The 19,846-nt window shown below is 35.3% G+C and overlaps 1 protein-coding gene across 5 annotated transcripts in view; it reads right to left on the bottom strand.

Annotated features, from left to right (window-relative positions):
* Positions 1-923: 923 nt before the first annotated feature.
* Positions 924-19,846, bottom strand: part of LOC128640657 (myomegalin) — a 285,549-nt gene continuing 266,626 nt past the window's right edge. For 2 of the 5 annotated variants that reach the window (XM_053693086.1, XM_053693089.1), the window contains exons 43-46: positions 19,164-19,302; positions 14,377-14,423; positions 6,958-7,018; positions 924-3,537 (exon numbers count right to left, since the gene is read on the bottom strand). In XM_053693086.1, the coding sequence (XP_053549061.1) occupies positions 3,404-3,537; positions 6,958-7,018; positions 14,377-14,423; positions 19,164-19,302 (381 nt within the window). In that variant the 3' untranslated portion in view covers positions 924-3,403. The remainder of the gene's footprint in view (positions 3,538-6,957; positions 7,019-14,376; positions 14,424-19,163; positions 19,303-19,846) is intronic. The other 3 variants (XM_053693087.1, XM_053693088.1, XM_053693090.1) reach the window with 3 other exon arrangements.

The raw sequence follows: 19,846 nt of genomic DNA, 5'->3' as shown, positions 1-19,846 counted from the left end.
CAGAGATTGGACCACATGGTAATATTCCAACATGATAACGACCCCAAACACACCTCCAAGATGACAACTGCCTTGTTAAAGAAGCTGAGGTTAAAGGTGATGGACCGTCAAAGCATGTCTCCAGACCTAAACCCTATTGAGCATCTGTGGGGCATCCTCAAATGGAATGTGGGGGAACGCAAGGTCTCTAACATCCACCAGCTCTGTGATGTCATCATGGAGGAGTAGAAGAGGACTCCAGTGGCAACCTGTGAAGCTCTGGTGAACTCCATGCCCAAGAGGGTTAAGGCAGTGCTGGAAAATTATGGTGGCCACACAAAATATTGACACTTTGGGCCCAATTTGGACATTTCCACTTAGGGGTGTACTCACTTTTGTTGCCAACGGTTTAGACATTAATGGCTGTGTGTTGAGTTATTTTGAGGGGACAGCAAATTTACACTGTTATACAGGCTGTGCACTCACTACTTTACTTTGAAGCAAAGTGTAATTTCTTTAGTCACATGAAAAGATATAATAAAATATTTACAAAAATGTGAGGGGTGTATATCACACTGTGGAGGTGTTTCACTCTACCTATAATCTTTTGCCTATGACTTTACCTGTAGGACCTTTTTAGGGAAGCCAAGGTCTATGATTAAGGCACCTGTGTGAGTCGTGTGAGTCGAAATGCGTAAGACCCAGTGTTTCTCAACCCTTGTTTTAAACGTTTGTGGTTTTGATGCTTTTTTTTAAATTGTATTTTTATGGATCTGTGCTCCACTATCATCTGTTTATTTTACAGAAGAATACCAGTGGTTTCAGCCTCCTCAACCTCCTTAGCAAATCTGCTGCATAGTTTGAGATGCTTTAAAAAGAAAAAATAATAGTAACAAAGTGTTTAACCCGTGTTTTGATATACACAAATAAACAGAAACACCAAATATCAAACACTGTATTTGTTTATTTTCCTTATTTTTAATAGGGAACTCTGTACTAAAAGGATGCGCCTTTTACTTTTTTCCCCCCAGATTTTTTAATCTTCCCATATTATTCATGGGAGGCAATAAACGTACAATTTATTCACTGCTTACAAAGAAAACCAAAAGGCAGAATGCCTATACACTGCACACATATGCAATATATACAGAAATATATACATATAAATACATTTTGTATCATATATTAATACTTTTTATAATAGGGGTGACAGTCGTAAGTTTACACAACCTCATTAATTACATAAATGTATCCATCTTTAAAGTTAATTTAAATATATTTATAATGTCATGATTTTCTTATTCCCATAAGTAATTTCTGGTCTTTGTAGAAAAAAAAGGGTAACCATAATGAAAAAAAATTACATTCTAATTGTTATAATTTAAAAAATAAAGTGAAATCTTAAAATAAAATATGGCACTCAGTAATGATCAATTAAAAATCATAAGAGCAGTTATTTTTAAAGCTTTTAAGTGAGTAGGAACTCAACACAAACACCAAATGGTAAACTTATATTTACAAATACAGCTTATATAGCTGTTTATAGGAAGCAACTTTACAGCATCAAATATACCAGTTGTTAGATTCCAGATCTGTCATGGATATATACCCTTGTTGCTGTATATGCTTGAAAATGGAAGTGGGTATATTCATGCCAGAATAGAAATACTTACACTGGTTTATAATTTTATATATATATAGATGATGCTGTGTTTGCATTGTATCTTTATATTGATTTACACAATTTGAAGAATCTTTTAGAGACTTGGAAGCAGTTAAATTAATTTTGTAGTCTAGTGTATATATAGTTGTCTATCCACCATCCTTGCTATTAACAATAATAAATAAACACTACTGACAAACTAACATCTGGATTTTTTATATACTAATTTCCATAGATTTTGTAGACATTCCACTACAAAATTCAACAAGAAATGCATTTGACTCAGATTGTTCAGTATGCTGTGTGTCAATAAATCAGGCTTCTGGGTTCCATAAAAACATTCAAGGTCACCGTGGACAATAATGTTTGAAACATTATGTTTTGTAGGTGCTGAATCAAGTTTATATGTTTGAAACATTTGTTATGTCCAATTCCACCAATCATAATGTTGTGCTGGTGAAACTTGTGCATAAGGCATTGTCGTAGAAGCCTTCGATAGTACTGCATAATTAAGAGATTTTGTTGAGAGAATAATTCCTATCTTTTATTATTCATAGATCTAAAAGAAACCATTTTCCAGGCCTTATGAGTTGTTGGCATATGGAGTTTTGTAAATGGAAAGACAATCTTTTACAATCTTACTTAACACCCTATGAATATGAGGCATTGTATAAGTAATAATTCAGATCTAACTACAACAAAACACTGAGAGAAGATTATTTAAGAAAAAGATTGTCAATGGTTTCCGAATGAAGAAGGTAACTTACTTTTTGAGCAAATCCTCCAATACATTTTACATGGCCCTCAACCTTTCCAGACTGAGACAGTGAATCAATCTTCAGCAGTTTAATATTATAATAGCATTGTTTATTTCTAGAAGCACGTATGGATAGAGGTGTTAAGATTGAAAAATTGGGTAGAATCCAATGTGAGTCTTTTTGTATCTGTAGAAGAACATGGATACACCACAACACTATATTGGCAGGTAAATACTGGCCCAGTGTATGGCATACAATATCTTATTTTTACTTGAGTTATAGATAGATTATCTTTCCACTTACTCATCGTTATGGTTATGCTTTATCTTAGGTCATTTACTGAATGCATAGGAGAACTAACTCCAAAAGTATTGCAAACAAAATATTACGTTAACTTCCACTCTTTCTAAACAAAACTATGAAATGAATTCACAGCAAAATAAAAGAAAAACACACTTCAGTTAATTTATTAAATGGAAAAACTGACTGGCGGTTGAATAAGGAAACAAAATACTTCTTCTAGTCCATGCTAAATGGATTCCAGTACCCATTTATTATTTTAACTGCATCTTTGTCCAAAGTTGAGCCTAATAATTCCCTACAAATACAGAGCCCTTTACTTGAAGATGAAAAATACATCTTAGTGACAAAATTATTGTATTTGCCAGAGAGATGACACAGTATATTTAAGTATACCATGAACTATGCACCTTTAACCTCCATTACTGAGAGAATTTTTTATGGTACATTGTATATTCTTTCTGTGCAGATAATTTGCCTGTGAAAGGCTGGGTACTAGTTTTTCTTTGTACTAAAATTAAGCTCTTACAAGTGATTAGCCTTAATTTACTAAATATTTAGTATGGAGCTAGAGGAACCAATGTTTGAATATATTCTAATTACATTAGAACCAATTTCCCCTTAACAGAAGTGTTTTGTTTTATAATCAACACCTGGGAGTTACTTTCCATTTTTTCTCAACTTCCACATTGTCATGGATGTTTTAATACAGGGAAGCTTCAATGAGTCCATTGCATGTCCAATTCTCCTGCCTCCTAATGGATTTCAGCAGACTTTTCTTTCTAGGTGGTTCTTCTGAGACAGGATAGTGTTTTGTAGTTCGCTGCTGCATCTGACCTATAACAGGGCAAAGTACAAGAGATTAACCTAGGTCCAGCTTTAAATTTTATTTGAATTCCCTTAAAATGAAAAATTATTTACTGAAAAAAAATGCTGTTTTTAGAATATTACATATTAGTCATTGCAACTCCTTTCTAATTGGACAACCACCTAACAAAATCTATACTAAATGTCTCTGTCAGATTTATCCAGCTCAAAAACAGTTTGTTTGACCTCCATCTTTCCTCTATGCCAATCCATACACTGGCTTCCATTGGACTCCAAAATTAAATAAAAGTAATAATAATATCAAGTGAATCATTCCCTACAGACATGGTTCTTAAAGGGACAATGAACCCAATATTTTTTTCTTTCGTGATTCAGAAAGAGCATGACATTTTAAGCAACTTTCTAATTTACTCCTATTATCAAATTTTCTTCATTCTCTTGGTATGTTTATTTGAAAAGCAAGAATGTAAGTTTAGATGCCGGCCCATTTTTGGTGAACAACCTGGGTTGTCCTTGCTGATTGGACAGCACCAATAAACAAGTGCTGTCCATGGGTCTGAACCAAAAATTTGCTGGTTCCTTAGCCTAGATGCCTTCTTTTTCAAATAAAGATAGCAAGAGAATGAAGGAAAATTGATAGAAGTAAATTAGGAAGTTGCTTAAAATTGCATGCTCTATCTGAATCATGAAAGAAAACATTTGGGTTCAGTGTCCCTTTAAATTGAGAGGGGAATCAAATTTAAATCTGTACGCCTACATTAAAACTTGAGTAAAATCTAACGATATAGACTGGTGAAAATGATATTGTTGAGGGAACTATTCAGATAGTCAACTAGCGCTGCTAAATGGATCAGCGGTGGTTTCTTGAGTGGTCCAAAGTAGTACTTCTACTGTGTGTTTAACCCCTTTGCGAGGGATAAACACAAAGTAGTGTAGGGTCAATAGTCTTTAAATGACATGCTCTAACAAATTAGAGCATATAAAATTTTGACTTATGGCACTTTAATGAAACCAAAGGTTCTATGGAACAAGACTTTCATGTAATGAACCAGTATGAAAAATGGGTAAAAAAACTATTCAAAAGAAACATGTCTACAATGTGACAAAATAACATGAGATATCACACAATGAGAAAATATTTTCTATGTGATATATATTTATTTATAATTTTCTTCCCATGATTTCACATAATTACTGAGAACAAAGAGAAGCCTTGTCTACTATGTATGTGGAAAAATGAATATCCTTAACGGTAGCGGTTCATACTGCTGTATTCTTTTATGACTTGACAGAAAAAGAAAGAGCAGAAACCCGAAATCATCAACTTCTTTAATAGGTAGAAAAATAAATTAAACTCAGAGGGAAGCCAGCAATTATTAGAGGAAACCTTAAAGACTTCAAGGAAATTCAACCTTTCAAAATGGACAAGGGGCATATCATTAAAGGGACATTAAACACAAAATAAATGCTAAATAGAATGATGCATAAAAAGAAAAGATTAGTCTGAGAATAACATGTAGATGTATTTTTTAAAATGTCATTAGTTTTTTAAATATTGACAAAATAAGTGTTAAGTTTTAGTGTCTATAAAACAATGGGAGCTGCCATGTTGTAACTTAGGTTACCTTCTCTGCTGTGGCCAATTAGGGACAGGTATAAATAGATCACTAGAGTGTGCAGCCAATAGCTGTGTGGAATATAAGTGTTCTGCACTTCCATTTCTAACAGTAACTGAAAAGCTCACAATTTCAGAATGGAATTACAGAAAAAGGGGAGAAAATAAATTATGAAAGCATATTGCAGAGTTGTTTTTATATATACAATTTATCATTTTATATTACTATCTCAAAGTGCTTAATGTCCCTTTAAAGAATTGCCCACAATTATTGTCTACAACCCCTGTATAATGAAGCAGTACCATAAGTATAGTCAACCACTTAAATACAACTAAAATCACGTCATTTATCAAAAAACTTTTATACAGGTAGAGCACTCTACTTATCAAGTCACTATAATTAATAAGATCTATATCAATAAATATGATCATTGGCAAAGGGTTTCTGGAGAAATTTCGACAAAATACATAGGTCACAGGTCTACAAAACAGCATGTCATTAATAAACTTTAAATATAATATAGTATTTATCTGTTCTAATATGGTCTTCAATAATGCCTTAGGTTACCATAGCAACATTGAAAAATGATTTAGTATCCATTTGCTGATCTTAAATCAGTTCAGGAATGGTCAAATGTTTGTTGACCATTTTTTAGGAGGTAGAATTAACTTGTATACTAAATTCTAGAACCACTCAACAGAGGTTAAAGGCTTTCTCTCTGTAAAATGATCTAAAGGGGTACACACATCATGGTCTTAAAAAAACCTCAGAATGTTTCTACCGTTCTCCCAATCAATGCGTCAAGCACATACATTTACTAAAATCTTTTCCATAACTAACGGACAATAACTAAATGTAAATAACAATATATGCAGCCTAAGAAACATTCATGCTTTATAAATTAATTGCAAAACCACATTCTTAAAATGAGTAAGAAGCATGATGAATTATTAATTAAATAGCCGTTCAGTCATTGCTGTGTAGCACGATCAATCACATGGGTTAGAATACAAAGGAATGGTTTGTTAAATTAACTGATGAAAGATGAGTCTTCATACAATACAGTATCTTATTAATTCAGCAACCTATTCCCCCTCTCCGTTACAACCACTTACCCAAATGTGAATAAAAAATACTGCTTTGTAGTAATTTGAAAAAAAATTGTACTCAAAAGTAAATTCATTGCAATGTCCATATTTTGTTTAAAGGTGAGTATTTTCCTTCTATATAGGAAACAATTACGCATTTGTGGTTGGTTAATCTGATTAACCAATAACAAATGTGAATAGGTAGGCTTACTGTCAAAATTTTAGAAAGAGATAATTGTGGTGGGGAAAGGGTTAATGGGTTATATCAGTAGTAACTATGTAAAAAATATCCTCAAAAGTCCATTTATTTCATTTTCCATATTCTGTTAAAAGGTAAGTAATTCCCTCCTATATAGTAAATATAATCTAATATAATCTGATAGTTAGTTCTGAATAAATAACAAGTAGCTAAATTTGATGGTGCATATTCCACAGAGGGATAGGAATTACCTGATACAGAAGTTTGGAAAAGCAGCTATTATATAACTATATTTCCTGTGGGTTTGGGACATTGTAGTGTGTTATAAATTGACGACTCAACTAATTAAGCAGGAACTAGTAACATCAAGTGTTTAGTTAATTTGCGCAAGGAGAGCTCACTATACAGGTGGCTTTTATGTAGTGTATGTGAGTCACATATAAAGCAGGTAAAAGGTAAAGCACTATGAGATGCGATGATGCAAACAATAAAAAATCTGCTCACACAAACTTGGATGCTATTTTACCTTTACTGGTGGGACAGTGAGGCTTTACAGAAGGACCCTTCTCACTGTTCTTCTGAACAAACTCAGAAAATTAAAGGGTAGGTACAAAAACACAAGAAACAAAATCAGAAATATACACAAGAACCTCTATCCATTGTTTTGTTTGGTGCTACAGTAAACATCTGCACTAAACTGGGACACTGACTAGGAGAACGTACTGGCATTTTATCAAAGTCTATAGTATAGGGGCATACCAGGGGCGGAACTACCATTGGTGCAGCAAGTGCATTGGCACTAGGGCCCAAGTGCTGAGTGAGCCCATAGCAGTACGGGTAGCCCATAGCAGTCAGTCTAAACATGTGCCCACTGCCTATATATATATATATATATATATATATATATATATGTATATATATATATATATATATATAATTAATATACAGAGAAGCATATATATTATTTGTATTGCATATTATTGAGTTACCTTTGAAGGGGCCTCAACAAATGTTTGCACCAGAGCTCTCTGTTGAGTAGGTCTGCTGCTGGTGCACACTAGTTTAACAAAAACATAATTTATGCTTACCTGATAAATTTATTTCTCTTGTAGTGTAGTCAGTCCACGGGTCATCCATTACTTATGAAATATATCTCTTCCTAACAGGAAGCTGCAAGAGGATCACCCAGCAGAGCTTGCTACATAGCTCCTCCCCTCACATGTCATATTCAGTCATTCGACCAAAGCAGACGAGAAAGGAGAAACCATAGGGTGCAGTGGTGACTGGAGTTTAATTAAAATTTAGGTCTGCCTTAAAGACAGGGCGGGCCGTGGACTAACTACACTACAAGAGAAATAATTTATCAGGTAAGCATAAATTATGTTTTCTCTTGTTAAGTGTAGTCAGTCCACGGGTCATCCATTACTTATGGAATACCAATACCAAAGCTAAAGTACACGGATGAAGGGAGGGACAAGGCAGGAACATTAAACAGAAGGAACCACTGCCTGAAGTACCTTTCTCCCAAAAACAGCCTCCGAAGAAGCAAAAGTGTCAAATTTGTAAAATTTTGAAAAGGTGTGAAGCGAAGACCAAGTCGCAGCCTTGCAAATCTGTTCAACAGAGGCCTCATTTTTAAAGGCCCAGGTGGAAGCCACAGCTCTAGTAGAATGAGCTGTAATCCTTTCAGGAGGCTGCTGTCCAGCAGTCTCATAGGCTAAACGTATTATGCTACAAAGCCAAAAAGAGAGAGAGGTAGCCGAAGCCTTTTGACCTCTTCTCTGTCCAGAGTAAACGACAAACAGGGAAGAAGTTTGACGAAAATCTTTAGAGTTGCCTGCAAATAGAACTTCAGGGCACGGCACTACGTCCAAATTATGCAAAAGTCGTTCCTTCTTTGAAGAAGGGTTAGGACACAGTGATGGAACAACAATCTCTTGATTGATATTCCTGTTAGTAACTACCTTAGGTAAGAACCCAGGTTTAGTACGCAGAACTACCTTGTCTGAATGAAAAATCAGATAAGGAGAATCACAATGTAAGGCAGATAACTCAGAGACTCTTCGAGCCGAGGAAATAGCCATCAAAAACAAAACCTTCCAGGATAACAGCTTGATATCAATGGAATGAAGGGGTTCAAATGGAACGCCTTGAAGAACATTAAGAACTAAGTTTTAAGCTCCACGGCGGAGCAACAGTCTTAAACACAGGCTTAATCCTAGTTAAAGCCTGACAAAAAACCTGAACGTCTGGAACTTCAGCCAGACGTTTGTGTAGAAGAATAGACAGAGCAGAAATCTGTCCCTTTAACGAACTAGCAGATAAGCCCTTTTCTAAACCCTCTTGTAGAAAGGACAATATCCTAGGAATCCTAACCTTACTCCATGAGTAACTCTTGGATTCGCACCAATATAAATATTTACGCCATATCTTATGGTAAATTTTTCTGGTAACAGGCTTCCTAGCCTGTATTAAGGTATCAATAACCGACTCCGAGAAGCCACGCTTTGATAGAATCAAGCGTTCAATCTCCATGCAGTCAGCCTCAGAGAAATTAGATTTGGATGTTTGAAAGGACCCTGAATTAGAAGGTCCTGTCTCAGAGGTAGAGACCACGGTGGACAGGACGACATGTCCACTAAGTCTGCATACCAGGTCCTGCGTGGCCACGCAGGCGCTATCAGAATCACCGAAGCTCTCTCCTGTTTGATCTTGGCAATCAAACGAGGAAGCATCGGGAATGGTGGAAACACATAAGCCATGTTGAAGACCCAAGGGGCTGTCAGAGCATCTATCAGCACCGCTCCCGGGTCCCTGGACCTGGATCCGTAACAAGGAAGCTTGGCGTTCTGGCGAGACGCCATGAGATCCAGATCTGGTTTGCCCCAATGAAGAATCAGTTGAGCAAAGACCTCCAGATGAAGTTCCCACTCCCCCGGATGAAAAGTCTGGCGACTTAGAAAATCCGCCTCCCAGTTCTCTACGCCTGGGATTTAAATTGCTGACAGGTGGCAAGAGTGAGACTCTGCCCAGCGAATTATCTTTGAGACTTCCAACATCTCTAGGGAACTTCTGGTTCCCCCTTGATGGTTGATGTAAGCCACAGTCGTGATGTTGTCCGACTGAAATCTGATGAACCTCAGAGTTGCTAACTGAGGCCAAGCTAGGAGAGCATTGAATATTGCTCTTAATTCCAGAATATTTATTGGGAGGAGTTTCTCCTCCTGAGTCCATAATCCCTGAGCTTTCAGGGAGTTCCAGACTGCGCCCCAGCCTAGAAGGCTGGCGTCTGTTGTTACAATCGTCCAATCTGGCCTGCGAAAGGTCATCCCCTTGGACAGATGTGGCCGAGAGAGCCACCATAGAAGAAAATCTCTGGTCTCTTGATCCAGACTTAGTAGGGGGGACAAATCTGAGTAATCCCCGTTCCACTGACTTAGCATGCACAATTTGCAGCGGTCCTGAGATGCAGGCGCGCAAATGGTACTATGTCCATTGCCGCTACCATTAAGCCGATTACTTCCATGCACTGAGCTACTGACGGGTGTGGAATGGAATGAAGGACACGGCAAGCATTTAGAAGTTTTGATAACCTGGCCTCTGTCAGGTAAATTTTCATCTCTACAGAATCTATAAGAGTCCCTAGAAAGGGAACTCTTGTAAGTGGTAATAGAGAACTCTTTTCCACGTTCACCTTCCACCCATGCGACCTCAGAAATGCCAGAACTATCTGTGTATGAGACTTGGCAGTTTGAAAACTTGACGCTTGTATCAGAATGTCGTCTAGGTACGGAGTCACCGCTATGCCTCGCGGTCTTAGTACCGCCAGAAGTGAGCCCAGAACTTTTGTAAAGATTCTTGGAGCCGTAGCTAATCCGAAGGGAAGAGCTACAAACTGGTAATGCCTGTCTAGGAAAGCAAATCTTAGGTACCGATAATGATCCTTGTGAATCGGTATGTGAAGGTAGGCATCCTTTAAAATCCACTGTGGTCATGTACTGACCCTCTTGGATCATGGGAAGGATGGTTCGAATAGTTTCCATTTTGAATGATGGAACTCTTAGAAATTTGTTTAGGATTTTTAAGTCCAAGATTGGTCTGAAGGTTCCCTCTTTCTTGGGAACCACAAATAGATTTGAATAGAATCCCTGCCCCGTGTTCCGTCCGCGGAACTGGGTGGATCACCCCCATTAGTAAAAGGTCTTGTACACAGCGTAGAAACTCCTCTTTCTTTATTTGGTTTGCTGATAACCTTGAAAGATGAAATCTCACTCGTGTAGGAGAAGTTTTGAAGTCCAGGAGATATCCCTGAGATATGATCTCCAACGCCCAGGGATCCTGGACATCTCTTGCCCAAGCCTGGGCGAAGAGAGAAAGTCTGCCCCCCACTAGATCCGTTTCCGGATAGGGGGCCCTCTCTTCATGCTGTCTTGGGGGCAGCAGCAGGTTTCTTGGCCTGCTTGCCCTTGTTCCAGGACTTGTTAACTTTCCAGCCCTGCCTGTAACGAGCAACAGCTCCTTCCTGTTTTGGAGCAGAGGAAGTTGATGCTGCTCCAGCCTTGAAGTTACGAAAGGCACGAAAATTAGACTGTTTGGCCTTTGATTTGGCCCTGTCCTGAGGTAGAGCATGGCCCTTACCTCCCGTAATGTCAGCTATAATTTCTTTCAAGCCGGGCCCGAATAAGGTCTGCCCTTTGAAAGGAATATTAAGCAATTTAGATTTAGAAGTCACGTCAGCTGACCAGGATTTAAGCCATAGCGCTCTGCGCGCTTGGATGGCGAATCCGGAGTTCTTAGCCGTAAGTTTGGTTAAATGTACGACGGCATCAGAAACAAATGCATTAGCTAGCTTAAGTGCTTTAAGCTTGTTCATAATTTCATCCAATGGAGCTGTGCGAATGGCCTCTTCCAGAGACTCAAACCAGAATGCCGCCCGCAGCAGTGACAGGCGCAATGCATGCAAGGGGCTGTAAGATAAAACCTTGTTGAACAAACATTTTCTTAAGGTAACCCTCTAATTTTCTTATCCATTGGATCTGAAAAGGCACAACTATCCTCCACCGGGATAGTGGTACGCTTAGCTAAAGTAGAAACTGCTCCCTCCACCTTAGGGACCGTCTGCCATAAGTCTTGTGTGGTGGCGTCTATAGGAAACATTTTCCTAAATATGGGAGGAGGGGAAAAGGGCACACCAGGTCTATCCCACTCCTTGCTAATAATCTCTGTAAGCCTTTTAGGTATAGGAAACACGTCAGTACACACCGGTACCGCATAGTATCTATCCAACCTACATAATTTTTCTGGAATTGCAACCGTGTTACAATCATTCAGAGCCGCTAATACCTCCCCTAGCAATATGCGGAGGTTCTCAAGCTTAAATTTAAAATTAGAAATCTCTGAATCCAGTCTCCCTGGATCAGATCCGTCACCCACAGAATGAAGCTCTCCGTCTTCACGTTCTGCAAACTGTGACGCAATATCTGACATGGCTCTCACCTCATCCGCGCGCTCTGTCCTTAACCCAGAGCTATCGCGCTTGCCTCTTAATTCTGGCAATTTAGATAATACTTCTGTCATAACAGTAGCCATGTCTTGCAAAGTGATTTGTAAGGCCTCCCTGATGTACTTGGCGCCACAAAATCACGCACCTCCTGAGCGGGAGGCGAAGGTACTGACACGTGAGGAGAGTTAGTCGGCATTGTCTGGTGATAATTTCTTTACATGTAAAGATTGACTTTTATTTAAAGTAGCATCAATGCAATTAGTACATAAATTTCTATTGGGCTCCACATTGGCCTTTAAACATAGTGAACAAAGAGATTCATCTGTGTCAGACATGTTTAAAAACAGACTAGCAATGAGACTAGCAAGCTTGGAAATACTTTTCTAAATAAATTTACAAGCAATATAAAAAACGCTACTGTGCCTTTAAGAAGCACAAAAAGCTTTCACAGTTGAAATAACAATGAACCAAAATAGTTATAGCAACCAATTTTCACAGTAAATGTATTAAGTTAGCAAAGGATTGCACCCACCAGCAAATGGATGATTAACCCTTAATACCCAAAAACGGGATTAACAATTTAATAATTAACGTTTTTCTCACAGTCAAAAACACACTGTCACAGGTCTGCTGTGACTGATTACCCTCCCCTCAAAATGAATTTTGAAGACCCCTGAGCTCTCTAGAGACGATCTGGATTCATGGAGGATGAAGTAGACAGATTGTGACTGAATTTTTACTGCGCAAAAAAGCTCTAAAATAGGCCCCTCCCACTCATATTACAACAGTGGGGAAGCTCAGAAAACTGTTTCTATGCAGAAAACAAAGATGGCCATGTGGTAAAAATCATGCCCCAATAAGTTTTATCACCAAGTACCTCACAAAAAACGATTAACATGCCAGTAAAACGTTTTAAACATACATTTGAAAAGTTATGATTGTTATTACATAAGCCTGCTACCAGTCGCTTGTACTGCAGTTAAGGCTCATACATTATTTCGAATATTAACAGTCAATTCCATTCCTTAGAAAAATACATTCAGTGTACACACACTCATCAGCCTAATACCAGTCGCTATCACTGCATTTAAGGCTGAACTTACATTACATTGGTATCAGCAGTATTTTCTCAGTCAATTCCATTCCTCAGAAAAATAATTACTGCACATACCTCATTTGCAGGGGGGCCCTGCATGCTATTCCCCTTCTCTGAAGTTACCTCACTCCTCAGATGAGAAACAGCCAGTGGATCTTAGTTACGTCTGCTAAGATCATAGAAAACGCAGGCAGATTCTTCTTCTAATGCTGCCTGAGAATAAACAGCACACTCCGGTGCCATTTAAAATAACAACTTTTGATTGTAGAAATAAACTAAGTTAAAAAACACCACAGACCTCTCACAGCGACCTATCTAGTTAAGGCTGCAAGAGAATGACTGAATATGACATGTGAGGGGAGGAGCTATGTAGCAAGCTCTGCTGGGTGATCCTCTTGCAGCTTCCTGTGAGGAAGAGATATATTCCATAAGTAATGGATGACCCGTGGACTGACTACACTTAACAAGAGAAATATTTCTATGAATTGATTTGACATCAAAGAAACAAATATATTACTGATTTGTTCAGCTTTTTGATGGCAACATGATAGCATGAAAAGCCCACTTTAGTAAACAGTGCTCTACATCGCCCCTTGAGGCAAGAGCATTTAGGGGTAGGATAGGGAGATGGAGCTAAGCAGGTTGTAGGCTGAAAAAAAATTGGGGATTGAGGCTCTAAAAGTATAGGTGACACTACAAGTTCCAAAGCAAGATAATACAGCATGAATTACGTTCTTATTTAATATATATAAATGCGTTTTAATTTTCCAATGCATTGTTATAGATCTATAGCATTCCAACAATTTTCTGAAATTAATCTATAAAAATGCAGCTTTCAGAATTTACTTAAAGTGATTGTAAAGTTGAACGATTTAAAGCCCAGTATTTAAAAATACTCTTAAAAACATGGGCACTTTAAGTCAATAAACTTAACAATTACACTTCTTTTTAAATACTTACTATTTTGTTACTGTAAACACACCGAAGATCCTGCCCCTGCATCTCCTTCAGTATTTTGCATATCGATGACAAATCCGGCTTCCTCCAATCGTGTGCCCCACAAGCTGGACACCAAAAGGGTGCACACAACGATTGGAGGAAGCCGAATTGGTCATCGATCTGCTCAATACTGAAGGAGCTGTGGGCGGCGGATTGTTGTGTGTTTTCAGCAACAAAATGGTAGGTATAAGAAGCTTTAATGACTTAAAGTGCCCATGTTTTTAAGAGTATTTTTAAACACTGGGCTTTAAATCATTCAAATTTACAATCACTTTAAATTATAGCTCTTTTTAAAACCCATTTCTATCTTTCCCATTTCCTTTAAAATTTCAAAGTTTGTTTCTTACCTCTAGGTTTGATCTTGCTTTCTTCAGTACATCCTGAGTTCTAGTAACTGAAAAGGAAAACAGTCATATTTCACATCGTTGTTACAGTCAATTAATTAGCAACTTAACTAAATAATTTTTTTTATCTGTATTGATCCCACAAGAATAGTGCATTCCAAAAATTTCATAAGTCACACAAATGAATGTTGTAAATGACCACTGTTACTTCATTGGTATTAAAACTGACAAGTTAAAAATGTAATTCTCTATAAAAAAAATAAATAATCTAATGTAGATTCATTTCATATTTATTTTGCCTGCTTTTTCTGTAATTTAACTCTTAAAATGATGGTTTTCCACAAACCATAGAGGCAAAAGTGCATTCTGCAGCATTTTAAAAATGGTGGCTCATTGTATTGGCATAAAAATTGTGGATTAACACCTTCACTACCATGAAAATTCAGAGGAAAAACTTGCTCAAAATACCAGAAATGTTTTAGCACTTTTCTATCTATCAGTTTAAACAGAAATAAAACAAATGTTCTCTCCAGGCCCTTTTAATGGCTGATTAAATTTGGGTTAGGGCACATGAAGAATTAGTGTATTCCTGTTGGGTATGCGAACATAAACCAAAAACAAGTAAACTCATTCTTAATGTGCGCTAACCTGACATTAGTTATATTAAGGTGCCTTATTTATTCATTATGAATTATTAAAAATATTAATAATGTAAATAATTATTATAGATGTACTTAAATATTTTTAAAAATTCATAGAATATATATGTATATTTTGCAGTATCTATAATAATTATTTATAATTAATATTTTTTCAATATTTTATATTATTTACATAACGTGACTTAAGATAACTAATTCTTCATATGTGCTAACCTGGCACTGCGTTACGCATATTTTACATTCCAATGTTCTTCACATAGAAAAAAAAAAATGTCATTTTTATAAAATATATTTACCTATATATTTAAATGAATATGTACAGGTATAGATATATATATATATATATATATATATGAGTATCAATTTAAAAATGCAAAGAAAGCTTTCCCCAATATAAAGAACATTGGACTGTTAAAACATTTACAGTAAATACACAGTAAAACACCTTATTAAATATGAACCCTAATAAATAGTTTGTATTAATATTTAGATGAATATTTTTTTATCAGATTGTGTTTATACGAGTGTAACAGTTTATTGTAATGTACTTTGTGTTTGGTGCAACTTTATTTTAACCGTAACCCTTTACGCTAGGTCTTCAGTTGCGCTAAACTGACATGCTTTAAATTTGATTGCGCTTGAGAGAATGCGTTTACTTTCAACTTGTAATACGTGCGCAAATTAACGCTCAATTCATTTAGCGTGCCACTTGTAATGTAGTCCTTATTTAGTATTTTAATGGCTAATTATTTAGCAGTCTGCTAGCATGACATGGTTTCAGTCTCTTATTGATATATCCGCTTTCTCTTGAACATTTGAGAGGTATTTTTCTATTCTTCAGAAAGGTTTATAAAAATTATAAATTATGTATATAAAGAAGCAAGTTAGATGGATTTCATAATAGTTTAGCAGAGTAACATACATTTGTTCATAGATGCGTTTGAAACACTTGAAAATGTAACCTATTGAATTTGATTATTTTTTTTGCCTTGCATTTAGGCTTTTTAGCAAAAAATATGACGTTAATAAAGTTTAAAATAATTTAGAATGTGCTGAATGTATTCCGGCAACTATGTTCTTGACTTGCATCAGTGGCTTCTCCAATAAATATTTTGGAAAGTCTGGAGGCACACAGTTGTTGTGGATGGGGCTGTGAGGGGAGGGGCTAGGGGGGCTGTGAGTCAGGGTGGTCTTTGGGTGGGGTTGTGGCATTTAATGGGTGGGGCCAGCATGGAGCAGGGGAGCCTGGGCAGAGTGGGATGCAAAATGAGCTGGGGCTATATACTGTGCATGGGGAGGGTGCATAGCTGGGCTATACACATGTAGACCATCAACACCTGTGTTAATTGTTGTTTAATCTGTTTATGTATCTGCTATAATCCCACTCATGTACTTAGAGCTAAACAGAATTTGTGCGCATTTACAAATAAATTATAATAATGCTTTGACTAAGGGTGGATGATGGTGTTAAAAGTAATGATCTGAAGTCTAGGATATTCCTGTATACTGTGTATCTATGTGATGTATATTGTTTATGTACATAATGTATACCATTTATGTATGTAATGTTTATGCATAATAATGTATACTGTTATATGTATGTAATGTATATGGTTTATGTACATAATGTATACTGTTTATGTATGTAATCTATAATGTTTATGTACGTAATGTATACTGTTTATGTATGTAATGTATACTGTTTATGTATGTAATGTATACTGTTTATGTATGTAATGTATACTGTGTATGCATGTAATGTATATGTACATAATGTATAATGTTTTGTTTGTAATGTATACTGTGTATGTATGTAATAAATATTGTTTATGTACATAATGTATACTGTGTGCGTATGTAATGTATAATGTTTATGTATGTAATGTATACTGTATATGTATGTAATGTATAATGTTTATGTATTTAATGTATATTGTTTATGTATGTAATGTATATGTACATAATGTATACTGTATATGTATGTAATGTATACTGTTTATGTATGTAATGTATATGTATGTAATGTATACTGTTTATGTATGTAATGTATATTGTTTATGTATGTAATGTGTACTGTGTATGTACATAATGTATACTGTATATGTATGTAATGTATATTGTTTATGTATGTAATGTGTACTGTGTATGTACATAATGTATACTGTATATGTACGTAATGTATATTGTTTATGTATGTAATGTATATGTATGTAATGTATACTGTGTATGTACATAATGTACACTGTGTATGTATGTAATGTATACTGTATATGTATGTAATGTATTGTACATAAGGTATACTGTATAAGTTGAGAAATGTATACTGTTTATGTATGTAATGGTATTTTGTTTATGTATGTAATGTGTACTGTGTATGTACATAATGTATACTGTATATGTATGTATGGTATACTGTTTATGTATGTAATTGTGTACTGTGTATGTACATAATGTATACTGTATATGTATGTAATGTATACTGTTTATGTATGTAATGTATACTGTTTATGTATGTAATGTATATTGTTTATGTATGTAATGTGTACTGTGTATGTACATAATGTATACTGTATATGTATGTAATGTATACTGTTTATGTATGTAATGTATACTGTTTATGTATGTAATGTATATTGTTTATGTATGTAATGTGTACTGTGTATGTACATAATGTATACTGTATATGTATGTAATGTATATGTATGTAATGTATACTGTGTATGTACATAATGTATACTGTATATGTATGTAATGTATATTGTTTATGTATGTAATGTATATGTACATAATGTATACTGTATATGTATGTAATGTATATTGTTTATGTATGTAATGTATATGTACATAATGTATACTGTATATGGTATGTAATGTATATTGTTTATGTATGTAATGTATATGTACATAATGTATACTGTATATGTATGTAATGTATACTGTTTATGTATGTAATGTATATGTACATAATGTATACTGTATATGTATGTAATGTATATTGTTTATGTATGTAATGTATATGTACATAATGTATACTGTATATGTATGTAATGTATATTGTTTATGTATGTAATGTATATGTACATAATGTATACTGTATATGTATGTAATGTATACTTGTTTATGTATGTAATGTATATGTACATAATGTATACTGTTTATGTATGTAATGTATATGTACATAATGTATACTGTATATGTATGTAATGTATACTGTTTATGTATGTAATGTATATGTACATAATGTATACTGTATATGTATGTAATGTATACTGTTTATGTATGTAATGTATATTGTTTATGTATGTAATGTGTACTGTGTATGTACATAATGTATACTGTTTATGTATGTAATGTATATGTACATAATGTATACTGTATATGTATGTAATGTATACTGTGTATGTACATAATGTATACTGTTTATGTATGTAATGTATATTGTTTATGTATGTAATGTGTACTGTGTATGTACATAATGTACACTGTGTATGTATGTAATGTATATTGTTTATGTATGTAATGTGTACTGTGTATGTACATAATGTACACTGTGTATGTATGTAATGTATACTGTATATGTATGTAATGTATACTGTTTATGTATGTAATGTATATGTACATAATGTATACTGTATATGTATGTAATGTATACTGTATATGTACGTAATGTATATTGTTTATGTATGTAATGTGTACTGTGTATGTACATAATGTATACTGTATATGTACGTAATGTATATTGTTTATGTATGTAATGTATATGTATGTAATGTATACTGTGTATGTACATAATGTACACTGTGTATGTATGTAATGTATATTGTTTATGTATGTAATGTATATGTATGTAATGTATACTGTGTATGTACATAATGTATACTGTTTTATGTATTTAATGTATATTGTTTATGTATGTATGTGTACGGTGTATGTACATAATGTATACTGTATATGTATGTAATGTATATTGTTTATGTATGTAATGTGTACTGTGTATGTACATAATGTATACTGTATATGTACGTAATGTATATTGTTTATGTATGTAATGTATATGTATGTAATGTATATTGTTTATGTATGTAATGTACACTGTTTATGTATATGATGTACATTATCACTACATACGTTGGCTCACGATGAAATTCTCCATGCTTTCCTTTGCTCGGTTTGCGGTTTTCATGCGCTCCACAGCTTCCTGCAATACGTTCTCCTGTTCTTTCACCTTATTTCTTAGCTGGCAAATCTCATCTTTCATTTCCTGCTCCTATGAAATAAATACATCAGAAAATTAATGTTTACAGATATGAATAACACTGTACATATAAACCAAGAAATGACATTAAAATTGTATGGCCATAGAAATGCTTATTAAATTTAGTATGATCCTACTACAAGTGTATCATTTCACAGATACACTCTAGGGGGTATATTAATTATAGTGCGAGCGGACATGATACAATGTAGCGTATCACGTCCGCTGCACATTGATAAATGCTGACAGCACACGCTGTTGCCATTTATCATTGCACCAGCAGTTCTTGTGAACTGCTGGTGCAATGCCACCCCCTGCAGATCACGCTAGCAGGGGGTCTCAATCAAATCGTGGCCTCAGAGCAGGTGGACAAGTTATTCATAACTTCTGTTTCCGGCAAGCCTGAAGGAGCTTGATAAATCGGCCCCATGATGTCATAAAAGGCACGTGCTGTACCTTTAAGGAGGCCTAGAAGATCTGTTAGGCCTTAATTGTAATAGTCTTTATACTCTCTCTGTTAGCAGCACAACACTGCAAAATGAGAGCTTATAAAGAC

This window comes from Bombina bombina, chromosome 10 (assembly GCF_027579735.1).
Source record: "Bombina bombina isolate aBomBom1 chromosome 10, aBomBom1.pri, whole genome shotgun sequence".
NCBI lineage: Eukaryota > Metazoa > Chordata > Amphibia > Anura > Bombinatoridae > Bombina > Bombina bombina.
This window is presented reverse-complemented; position numbering and strand designations above follow the sequence as displayed.